The following is a 12,880-nucleotide window of genomic DNA, read 5'->3' as shown; positions in this document are numbered from 1 at the left end:
GCTAGATCAGAAATTCCAAATTAGCTAAGTACTGCAGACTCCCTGTTTTTCAAAAGCCAAGCAATGGACCCCCTACTTTTGGGTGGGTTACCTGGACTCCCTGGGGTCTGAGAACCACCAATTGGGAACCACTGGTCTAGATGGACCAATGGTTTGATCCAGTATGAGGAAACTTCATAGGTTCCTAAAGTCCCTCCAAACAAAAACTGATAAAAAGAGATGGCACCAGCCACCATCTCAAGATGCACTTTGATGTCAGTGGAAATGTGTTTTTAAATGGATCAAACAGGGCTGAAGGACAGGGTACAATACCGTTCACTTTCATAAAGTATAATGATGGAAATCTAAGTTCATAAACTCAAAGAAAGTTTACAAATGAAAAATATTGATAGTTCCAGACTTTGTCTGTAGTTAAGGCACAGCATGATGATACATACCATGTTCCTCAATATAGTCCACAACATGGCGGACTATGAATGGAACTTCACTGCCTGGCTGTCCTTCCTGCTGGAGTTCATCGAGTGGAATTCCAAATATTTTGTTAGTGAGAACAGAGTTGCAGTTACTCAAAGAAGGGGAGGAGCTCTTCCTCATATCTTTATGCAGCCCAATATCAAAGCTGTCTTTCTGTAAAATACAGTTGCCTTGCATTGAACTCCAACATTAAATGCCGAGTCACACATAAAAATACATCAGTTAATGAATAAACTTTAACCAGAAACTAGAACCCCAGCTATGAATCCCACACAAAATATCTTCCTTAAAAAAAGATTTATGGTACTCTCAAGCCCAGAATGTGATAAAAACTGAAACAGAATAACCACACAATGATTTTAGTTCCTGCAAAACTAAGATATATAAAACTGGCAACAACAGCTGCTAGAATTATTGCAAATAATAAGCAGATTTAATCACATGTGGTGAGCCTGCTAAAAGCCCCAAAATACTGAAATACAATAGAAACTATCATTTTTTATTTTAAAAAGTGTCACTTGCCAATTGTACTATACTGTATGCACTGGTTACTACCAGACAAGTTTACACCAGGTATTAGAAATGTGTATCATTCCTAAACAAGAGCAGCTGAAGAGATTGCGGGAAAATTTGGCTTGGCCAAATTAAACCGTACTTTAAACTATGGTTCTAATAATTTCTTAAAAGAAAAAGAAAGTTGAAGAAACCTACCTCAGAGCACTTAAACACCTACGTTTACAAAATATTTTCTACGCCAGCTACCCTTACTGACCAAGCATTCTCTTGTCATTTATGGCTGCTTGAGGTTATGGCAGAAGATCAGCCTGTAGTTCCTCATTGAAGAAGAGCAGAACTCGATCAGTACCTCAGCTGTTAATCTGGAAAACAAAAAGAAGGATTTAAGTACTCTAAATTTTGTGATTATTTAAAGAGCAATGTATAGAGGCTGGGGCAGGGCGAGATGAAGAGTCCATGGTGGAGCTACCGCCATTTCCCATGACCTGCATCGCTTGATGCAACAAGGGCAAAAGGTGGAGAGCAGGTGTCTCATTCCATACTTTTCTTTCTCCCCTCCCATTGACCACAAATTTAATTATTTCATTCCATCACGAATCACCTTCTGTGATATATCTTGAAGCAACTTAAAAATAAAACTACCAACAAAAACAATTATAAGAGTTTAATACAAAAAAAATTGAGAGACTTAATTATACCACCTTCAGGACTGGGATATTTTTAGGGTGTGTCAGAGGAACAAGGGAAGCTGAGGTTCTGTGGATCCACAGAAACAAAATATACATTTTAAATGCTATAATTATTTAAAACTCTACATGTTAAACCCTTATTTTAAACTCCAACTTAATCCACATTAAAAGCAGCTAAGATTTTCAGAAAAACAAGTCAAATTACACCACAAGATAAAATCAGAAATGCATCCATGAAATTGTTTTTTTTAAAAAAATGGAGTCAGCATAAAAACTTTTATCAGTTAATATTAATCTTCCTCAAATAAAACAGTCTTGGCAAGATGGTGCAAAGTCAAAAGAAGAAGCCACACAAACCCCCCATGCAAGTTCACTCCATAACTGGGCCACAGAAAAACCACAGACATCAATATACATCCATCCATAAACACAATGCCATTTAGGGCTTCATAGATAATAACCAGAACCTCAAATTGTGCTTCAAAATATTCTAAAGCAGAATATTTATGTATTTATGTATACATAATATTTATGTATTTATGTAATATATGTATTCCCATAAGCAACCTAGCTGGAGCATCCAGGACTACCTGAGGCTTAGAGAGATTCTTCAAAAGCAGCCCTATGTAGAGAGTGCTATAGAAATACAATTTCAATGTAGCCGAGCTGTGTGTCATCAAGACAAGCGGGGAAGGGCCATAGTTCAGTGGAAAAGCATCTTTATTCCATGTAGAAGGTGCCAAGATAAATCCCTGGCATTTCCAGTTAAGGATGGGAATATCCCGTGTTAAACCATGGTGAACCTTTGCCAGTTGGTGTAAACAACACTGAGCAAGACGGACCAATATTCCTATGATCTGAATAGATATGAGTCAAATGGAAAGCTACTTTAACGTCACCTTTTTCATGGGGATTTACAATTAAATGACACTGGTCATGAGACCTACTTAATAGCCTACAGATAATGTAGTTGCAAAGTTTTTAAGTACAATGTTTGTTACTAACAATTATCTTTAATCTGATAGTAACATTTACAAGCATGAAACCATTTCTTAGATTATCAAGGTTCCTAGAATTACTAGACTTTTATATGTCTTACATTAAGTAATGTACAGTTATCATATATACAAAATCCTTTTTAAAAAGCCACTTACTCACTCAAAGAGTTTCTTCTTTTGAGTCTAGTATAAGCCAAAAATGGAATCCAAAGTGGAACTATTTACCCTTCTTGTAATGGAAGGACCTGCTAGGAGCTCAGGGCAATGACTACCCACCCTGGGGTGGATTGAGGTTACTTAAGAGATAATGATTTGCCCAAGGCCACTCAGGGTTGAAAACATATCAAAGAGCAAAACTGTGCCCATTACACCATAATGGCTAGTGACTGACACCTGTCAAAGTTCAAAAGAGGCCATTATAATTAACCAGCTGATCAGCAATTAAAGCAACTTTCTTTGAAGACATGCTTTCAGTGCCAATCATCTGACTGGCACTGGGAATGCACCTTTAGAGAAGTAACTTCTGATCAGCTAACTGGCGGATACAAAGAGCTCATTTGATGCTTCTGCAGAGGGCAGAATGCTCATATAATCAGAGCATTTCCCCCTCTGCAGAGAAAGTGGTTTGGATTCAAAGTGCTTCCTCCAACTCTCTTGGCAAAGTTACAGTTGATCTTCGCTGATTGACAGTTGTACAGGGCTCTCCCCAAACCACAATCACCTTATCATAAGTGCTTGCAGAGTCCCACACTATGCTTAGAAGCCCTGACAATCAACTACCGTGTTTCTCCAAAAATAAGACACCGTCTTATATTTATTTTTCCTCAAAAAACAACAACACGGTGGCTTATTTTCAGGGGATGTCTTTTTTTTTTAATTAAGTATGGTACAGTTTAACCTACAAGCTTAAACTGCCTATCACTATGGCTTATTTTCGGGGTATGGCTTATTTTTGGAGAAACACAGGGATTTTATCTGTCCTATACCTGATGTCATATATGAAGTCAGGTGCAGGGCAAGTGGGCAATAAACAGTAGCACAGTGTCACAAATTGTAAGGCACAGGAATCTGTAAGGTCCTACTTAAATTGCCAGGTGTAGGTCAAGTGGACATAGCTTGACCAAAACTGCCTGGCAGGCCAAGTGGGGGGTGGTTTCGCAACCCCTGGTGTAGTCAATATTGAACTATATGGGCTGACCTGGTATAAGGCAGCTTTCTATGTTCCTTTGTAGGGTTCTCTCCCTCCTTCCTTAATTAATTGGGCTTCAAAACATGCATAGGAAAAGGGACAAAGGCATAGCTATGGAGCCTTCACAAAGAAAAATGGAGCTATCTACCAACTAAGTAATGTGGATATTCTTTTCCCCACTGCATGAAAAATATTGCTCTGCTCCTGATCACTGTTTCAGGAAAGTTCTGGCGCACAGTCACCAAAACAAACATGGAATTTAGGGCTCCTGAAATCACATAGTAGGAAAAACAGAATCCTTATTTTTTGTAGTGCATTCAACGTAGCACAAGCAGACTTCCACTCACACAACAGAACTTCCATTTCCTCGGCTCTCCCCATGTGTCACCAAAATCTGCTCTGGAGAGTGCCCAATCCTTTGGAGTCTATCTTGAGAGCACACAAGGGGAGCCGGTGGGCACAGGCGAGGAAGATAAAGTTACATTGCACAAACTTAAGTTTATTACACAAGCTGAACTGCAGCTTTGGATACAGCCCAACATAGCTTGAATAGACTCATGGACAAACAAAAGTTATTTCATTTATTTATATTCCACCTTTCTGGATATAATCCTTCCAAGGCAACTTACAAGAATCATTCATCTACTTTTTAAATTTATCTTTCCCCAAACATGATATTTGGGTCATTAGGAGCAAATTAAGAGCAAATAATTCCATCTAGAAACAAAACCTAACATTATCATATTAACAAAAAAATGCCCAGGAACTACATTGTACCTCAACCATAACAGCTAATAGGCGATAGGTAATTCTGTGTGACAGTTAATTGTATGCACAAAAACAGTTGCAGGAGTCACAAAGTTAATAAAACGTGCATAATGTTTCAACATAAAGTCAGTAAACTTATGCAACATTATATCCTGAAAACAGAACCGTTTAACATTTAATAATTATTTAAAAATGCTGGTTTTTAGAGGGATCTTTCATTGTTTGTTCTTGATACCGGTAGTAAAATTTCCTTACTGCACACCAGTGCTCAATGGAAGGAGGATTCAGCTTGTGCCGTAGAACCCCTACCGCCCACCTAGAATCATTGAAATGCCCACTAGTGGGCGGTAGGGACCAGGTTGACAACCCCTGGTGTACACTGTAACTGGCTCTCTAGGGTTCTCTTCCACTTCTATTGGGAAGTGTACCTTCTAAGTCACAAGATTGTGGTAGAAAATCTCGTTCTACTTTTATGGGAAGTACGAAAAACTAAAACTTTTAACAACATTTTTTTTTACATATAAACCAGGACTCTGAACAACTTTCCTCCTTTACAGCTGAATTCCTGTGCTCACTAGAAATAAGTTCTACTTTGTAGGATTCAACTAAGTTGCTGTGCGTGGGGAACTAGGTTCGCTCTCACAGTAAGACCCCCACCCCCACCCCTGCATTCCCTAAATCTGCTTTGGAGGATTCCCTAGAACAGGTTTAGGGGCTGTGCCGGGTGGGGGAGGTCTCACTGTGAGTGAACCTAGTTCCCTACTCATGTATGCCACTTTGTGATATGTTTGGTGGCATTCTGGGTGATGCTGAAAGTATTCAGATGTGTGTCATTATACTTCAGAATCACTTCATCAAATTGCTGCAGAGCTGTAGCAATAAATATGAAGCTTGAAAGTCACATCATATGCATCACCATCATATCAAATCAGTAGTGTGCTATATAATACATATCCACTGTGATTTCTTATCAATGAACATATTGATAAAATAGGAATTCTCCAAGATATACAAACAGACATTTCCTCCTCCTAGTACTTATCACTATATGATAAAAATAAAATATTAAGGATTTGTAGTCTTGGGAGGTCAAATGAAAAAGTGAACTAACCAAAAACAGAAAGAAAGTTAAGAAGAGAGAGGAACAGGACCAAGTTGTTAGAAAACCAACATGCATGTAAAAAATTAATAATGGTAGTCTCCAGAGAAATGAGAGGCCAAATGAAATTTCAAGCAACCCAAATGCAACAATGTCACAAAAGCCAGAATAGAGGAGATCATAACTGCAAGCGATCCCTTCTAAAAATGAAGATGACAAAGAATGCATTCATGCTACATTACTTAAGATCAGAAAAGGAAGCAGAAGAATGTCTTGGATTTCACTTGCTGGTTAAAAGAAAGAAAATAAAGAGACAGTATTTCTGGACAGTTGAACAATAGTGTGGATAACCTGGTGGAAAAGAGGGCTGCACCTTGAATAGTTGTGCAGAAGAGGAAAGTTCAGCCAGTGTAGCTCATATGCAAGCTATGCCCGTTGAAATTCCCTCTTCTACACAACTATTCAAGGTACAAGAGGGCTTATCTACTCTTCCACCTGGGCAGCCTAGCACAATTGCTAAAGAACTATTAGAACGAGCAAAAAATTAAGTACTTCAAAGGGAAAACAGATGTTAGTACAAAGCTGAAATTCCTAACCAGACTTGCATCATCTCTGATTTAAGATAATTTGAGAAAACAGCACATTAAGTACATTGGAATGTCACTAATTTGTAAAATAATATTATGAAAGTCTAACATTTATATTTCATAGAATTATTAAGTCTTTAGGCCATCATGATAGAATCACAGAATTGTGAATTGGAAGTGATGCAGAGGGTCATCTAGTCCAGCGTTTCTCAACCGGTGTTCCGCGGCCCAGTAGTGTGCCGCGAGACACCGGCTTGTGTGCCGCGACGTGCGGCGAGGAAAAGGGCGCTTTGCATTGCTGACGGACTTCCAGCGAGGCAAGATGGCGCACGGCACGGCAGCGCGAAGCTCCTGAGAGCGACCAGCGTGCCCGTGCCGCCAGCCTAGCCTCTGGACCGCCGGAACCGCCGCCGCCGGTACGCGGGCGCCAAGTGAGCCCGGCGGATCGACCGGGGAGCCGCTGGAGGCCCCCCCCCTGCGACCCCACCGGAGCGAGACCGAAAGTGCCCGGCTGGAGGATCGACGGACCCCTGGGCTCTGCGGCAGCCGCGTGGGCGTCGGAATCGCCCGGCGGATCAAGCGGGGAGCCGCTAAAGCCTCCCAGCGAGCCCGCCTGCGGCCGGGAAGAGCTCCGAAGCCCGGGACCTCCCACCACGCGACGGCCCTGCCTCGTCGCCGCAGCCATCGCCACCCCAGCCGCCCCAGGAGAAGAGGAAAAGGAGGGAGGCCCCCCCCCCAGGTGAGGGGAAAAGGGAAAGATAGGGAGGAGAGGGCCCCTCGCCACCCCCCAACCCAGGTGAGAGCGCCTGGTGGGTCCGCCTGGCTACCGCGCAGCAGTTCTTCAGTGGCATGCTTTACGTCTCCCCTCCAAACTAAACTAAATATAGGGCGGCACAGAGTTGGTGTGCCGCGGGATTTTTTTTCATAGAACAAGTGTGCCGTGGCCCAAAAAAGGTTGAGAAACACTGATCTAGTCCAACCCCCTGCAATGAAAGAATCCTGCCCACAGCCATCCCTGGGTGATAGCGGTGGACCTTGGGGTTCTGAAATTTCAGCAGCGCCCTGTGCAACACCAAAATTACCCCCTTCCTTTCTACATAATAGTTGTGGAGCCCACTGCAAAGCCCCCGAGGCTCTGTGCCTAGTGCAACTGAATCAGTCGCACTCCCCTAAATCTGCCTCTGGTGGATGGACTCACACCACCAACCAACCTTCAAGTTTGAAGAACTTCAAGTAAGTAACCTTTTATTGGTAGAAAAACATGCTATGTTCTATGTTACCTTAACCAATTCTATTGGAGTTTGCTAGACCCCTCCCCATCTCTTATCAATCACTCTCTTTAAACAACTATGCATATAGGTTTTACTCATTTTTGTCAATTGCGGGCATGAAAACTATGCCTGCCTTGAAATATCATATGAAAGAGGCACAAACTATCTTTCAATATCAAATCTTGTATGACTCATGCCAACATTAGCTACAGACGTTATCACTCGATACTTGAAGCTTTTATAGCACAATCCTACAAATGTCTATTCAGCAGTAATTTCAATGTGGCTTACTCCAAGGTTAAAAGGTATAGGAATGCAATCATCATTGTTCAACCAGTGTATGATGGTCATAAAATATATTACTTTAGATACCACAAGACTTCAAAGTATATTTCAATATTAAGTATAGACCAGGCATCCCCAAACTTCGGCCCTCCAGATGTTTTGGACTACAATTCCCATCTTCCCTGACCACTGGTCCTGTTAGCTAGGGATCATGGGAGTTGTAGGCCAAAACATCTGGAGGGTCGCAGTTTGGGGATGCCTGGTATAGACAATGCGGTTGGCGCTGTGGTCTAAACCACTGAGCCTTTGGGGCTTGCTGATGGGAAGGTTGGCAGTTCATGACAGGGTGAGCTCCCATTGCTCTGTTCCAGATTCTGCCAACCTAGCAGTTTGAAAGCACCAGTGCAAGTAGATAAATAGGTACTGCTACGGCAGGAAGGTAAATGGTGTTTCTGTGCGCTCCGTCTGCCGTCACAGTGTTCCGTTGTGCCAGAAGCGGTTTAGTCATGCTGGCCACATGACCTGGAAAGCTGTCTTTGGACAAACACCGGCTCCCTCAGCCTCAAGCGAGATGAGCACCACACTCCATAGTCACCTTTGACTGGACTTAAGCATCCAGGGGTCCTTTACCTTTACCATAGATAACTGGATATCAAATATATATGTAACAAATGATTCTGTATTGCACTATGCATGATAAAGCTTACTAGCTTATTAAGGTTTATCATTACTGTTGATTTTTTTAAGGGTTCTGCAAAATACTGAGATGTATTCTCACCATTATGTAGGTTTAAAATCAAAGTGCATATGAAATAAACAAGATGGAAACTTTTTGGCTTTTAAATAATGTTTTGCTGAAGACATGCCCAGTCTGAAGCACATGCTTCTAATTAGAGGCCATTAACACAAGCATCCATGTAACAGCTAGCCATGGGTAATGTAGAGAAAATATTAAATCTTTTGGCCTTTACAGCATTTCTTGCACCTCAAATTACAATTTCATGCTATTATTGTTCCCAGCAGCTTCTATATTACTTTACAGGAGTAGGCTTGTATTAAATTCTGATTTCATTTTTAAATAATGGGCTATAATCAACAAAGTCACTGCACAAAGGGAATAAATTTTGTTCATGCAACTGAACTTTCCAATGTGCCCCACCACCACCTATAAGCCCTCCCTAGGAGCTCCCCCATCTCACTAGAGCATATTTGTGGGCCAGGGTACAGAAGCATGTGGGTAAACTAGAGGGAGAGAAAGTTACTGGATTCAATCCTAGATTATTTTTATAGGAGACAATATTGAAACACCCTTTTTTATAAACAAAAATTATTATCCAACCCACCCAGAAAAAAGTATTTTCTCATTAACTATTAGTATTAATAAAATACTGTGATATGGTGGTTAGAGTTTAGCTTAAATGAGGAGAACCATGTAAGACACCTTGAGCTCCCTGCAGGAAAGGTAGGCTATAAATGCAAAAAATAAAAATAAAAATGTCAATGCCAGAATCAATTTCCCATGCATCTAAGCTCTCTGAGTAGAATTTTGGGCACATAATTATAGCAGACACAACTGCTGCAGGTTTATGGTTTTATGCTAGTGGTTCATGCAGGAAACATTTCAAGTGAAGATTCACTCATGCATCTTTAAATACGTATCTGGGAACATGCTCAACGTAACTACAAGACAAAGTCAGACAAATGCAGGAGTTCCAGAGAATCTACCACAGTTGATGTCAGCATCCTTTTTTTCCATCTATTTTTAGGTCTAGAACTGATAAAACGAGAGTTGGGTGAAGTGGCTGCAGCTGCCGCCACCGCCACCACCACCTTCTACACTATCCCCAAAAGCCCTACCTTACTGATCTTCAATTGGTGGGTCGGGACCCACTACCAGGTCATAGTTTCTCTAAGGTGAGTCACAGCAGCAACAGCAGGAGCAGCACTACACAAATATATGGTTAAATAAATTAAAAAATGGGTTCCCACATGCGTGTTTGGGTTTAATTAGTGTTAGCTTTATTAAATGTATTACCCATCCTTTGACAGCCGGTCAGACTGGGTTAGAACAATTTAAATTTATGGTGTGTCCCGTCTGAAAAACCTGAACACAACCACCCTATCCCTAAAGTACGCCACATTGGGGTTCAGGTGCATTTTTGTGGAAATGAAGGTGGGGGCAACTGCTTCAGCCAAGTTGCCTAGCACTTCTCTACTCAAAGGTGGACTAAGGGCCTATTCAAGGCAGCTAGAGCTGCATTGCACCCATTCCCACACATCCATCTCTCTGAACCAAGCTTGTTATGGGTAGCAAAACTTTACATATTTGCTGCTTCAAACACCCAGCAGTCTATTTTAACTGGGTATAAAGGATAAACTGAAAACTCCAAATATGCTTTCCTTGGTGGTAGAGAAAAGCACAAACAGGTGGAATATTTACAACCGAGATATCAGATGGACAGATTCTGCCCACAGAAGCAGTTAAAGTACTTTTAAGCTTCCCAACCTAAGGTACCAACAATTTGTCTGCCAAAGAAATAATTCTGCATTTATACCATGGAATCCCTATGCACTGCAGAGGATCGGGATGCATCCTAGGAGATAAAGTTTAAGTACTGTTCTATAGCCAGCCTGCTGAATTTCACTATCCTTTCATTCAACCTGTCAATGCACTCTAGAACATACCCAATAGTTCTTTGCAGATAAAAAGGTAAGTAAAGGTGGAAAAACTAATATACCCTTATTGGTCTCATTTGGAAACTCCCGATATGCCCTTGTGAAGTTTGAGGTTCCATGAGAGCTTAACTAAGTTATCTTTGGATTTGTGCATTGGGAAGTTTTCCAGTAGGTCAGATTGACATGGGACTCCGGATAGGACACCTTCAACTTGTAGCACATTACTTCCACTGAATCACACAGGGCTATTTTGTTCTAGGGAACCTTTCTGTGCTGCACCTGCTCTCTGTTTATGACACCTGATCTGAATCACGCAGCTTCATCTACACAGCCTGATAAAGCAGCACATGGGGGCTTGACGAAATGGAAGCTTTGATCCTTTGAAGCCTAGCATTCTACTTCCAGGAGGGAAGTAGCCTCCATCCTATTTCTGGGATTGGAGATCTCTGAAAACACATTCAAACGATGTCTAGGATTAGGAACTCCACATACCAAACGCTGGTGGCTAATTTATTCACGTTACTGACCAACGTCTCCAAATTGCTTTCTGTACCCATTGAGACACACCGTTACCCAAGTCCACTGTAACCAAATAGCCAATCGCCCTTTTTAAAAGAGATGCACCGCCACCCGTACATGCAGTTACGCTTTGACCAAGTTATCACGATTTCAATGAGGGAGGTGTGTGTGAAGAATCATCACTCCCGCTTCCTCAACAGCCTAACCCTCAAGGACATCGCCTCACACCCTCCCAAAAAAGGGGGGGCATAATCCCTAACTTCTGCTCTTCTGACCCCGAACCATTTGGTGCCCTCGCCAAGGCCGGTCACGTTCAGACCTACCGACAATCTACCTGCAGATTTACCTCCCCAAACCCACCGCCTTTTTCCAGCATCGAGGTCTCCCACCCCACCCTAGCCCTTCCAATCCAAACGAGACCTCCTCCTCCGCCTACAGTCCTCCCCCACCACCCCCAGCAGCAAATGCAGTTCCCCATCCCTCCAAAAATAAAAATAAAAACCTTCCCGTATCCCCCCTTCACCACTGCCAGCCACTGCCCCTGACGCGCATGCGCGATGGCGGCTGCCTCACCGTTGCCGGGTGACTCTCCCCTCGGCCCTCAGTTTCAGCAGCAGCAGGTTCCTCCGACTCTTTCCGTTCGAGGGCCCGGCTGGGCTGGGCCTGGCTCGGCTCCACAGAGCTGGTTCTCCAGCGGCGGCGGCAGCCGAGGGTAACGAGCGTGAAGCTGCCGTCCCGGTCCCGGCCCCGCCCCTCGAGGCCACACAAATACAGAAGATCTGGCGCGCGGCAGAGGCAGCCTCAGTCTCCGTAGCTGAAGCTTCTCCACTGACGGACTCTTCAACTGTAATGAGCAGAAAGCGGCAGACCAGGAAAGGAAGTGACGCGCGCCTGATTGACAGCGAGCGGCGCGCGGGCATCGCCCCTCCGCTTATTTCCTACCACTGCTCCCCCCCACCCCGACCCATCGGCAGGAAGTGACGTAGTATAACGAGGGAGGCGCTCATAAAGGAGCTGGCAGGGAGAGGCAGAGGGAGGTAGATGGAAGCCGCGGAGAGGGAGGGAGGTGAGAGAGGGGTTTATAAGCCCTGTGGTTGGCTTTCCCCCACCCGACCCCTTGTCAAATGTTTCCTTTCGGCCTGGAAGGCGGAAATCCAACCACTGTAGCTTTCCGCGATGTGATGAGGGAAAGTGTCACCTGTTGAACTAACCGAAGTCCTACCGGTACTAGATCGTGCCCTTATTCTCTGCAGTAATTAAATGCAGAAGCCTGCACTTCCCTGGTTAGATATTCACAGCTGTTAACAGGGATTAGATTCCACACATCAGTCAACCCCCCTCCGGGGCCCCCAAAAGAAGAAGGGAAATAGGGAATATCATATAATCCAACTGCTGACCACTGTGATTGCAAGTATAAACCAAATCCTGTACAGTATTTAAAGTCGTTTGTACTCTACTGTTTTCAGGTAAATGGCTCCCAGCGTGGCTTACACATCAGTTCAAAGAGCATGATGGTCCCTGTCTTCAGCTTTGCCTTCTGAAAGACATGGCACAAGAGGGGAAAGGGATGGAGAGGGAAGAGGAAAGCAAGCGCGTACCTGTTTTTAATGTTACAGTACAAAACTTGTAAAAGAAACCTGCTGGGATGGAAACAGATCAGGAAGAGACAGTCTCTCAGCCATCAGAGACAATGGAGTAGCCTGGCTGCCTTTGTCTCACTCTACTGCAGCCTGTGGAGTGGTTGCTATTCACTGACAATTTGAGGAAAGCAAAAGGGAGACCCAGGAGCTGTCAGGTGATGAATTACAC

General features: G+C 43.2%; 1 protein-coding gene across 3 annotated transcripts in view; it reads right to left on the bottom strand.

Annotated features, from left to right (window-relative positions):
* FAM13B (family with sequence similarity 13 member B) overlaps nt 1–12,002 on the bottom strand; it is a 52,094-nt gene extending 40,092 nt beyond the window's left edge. The window contains exons 1-3 of one of the 3 annotated variants that reach the window (XM_035105541.2): nt 11,645–12,002; nt 1,186–1,352; nt 438–627 (exon numbers count right to left, since the gene is read on the bottom strand). In XM_035105541.2, coding sequence (XP_034961432.2) covers nt 438–594 — 157 coding nt within the window. In that variant the 5' untranslated portion in view covers nt 595–627; nt 1,186–1,352; nt 11,645–12,002. The remainder of the gene's footprint in view (nt 1–437; nt 628–1,185; nt 1,353–11,644) is intronic. The other 2 variants (XM_035105540.2, XM_035105542.2) reach the window with 2 other exon arrangements.
* Between the last annotated feature and the right edge of the window lie 878 nt (nt 12,003–12,880).

This window comes from Zootoca vivipara, chromosome 2 (genome assembly GCF_963506605.1).
Source record: "Zootoca vivipara chromosome 2, rZooViv1.1, whole genome shotgun sequence".
NCBI lineage: Eukaryota > Metazoa > Chordata > Lepidosauria > Squamata > Lacertidae > Zootoca > Zootoca vivipara.
The sequence above is the reverse complement of the archived record's forward strand: the minus strand, read 5'-3'. Positions and strand labels throughout refer to the sequence as shown.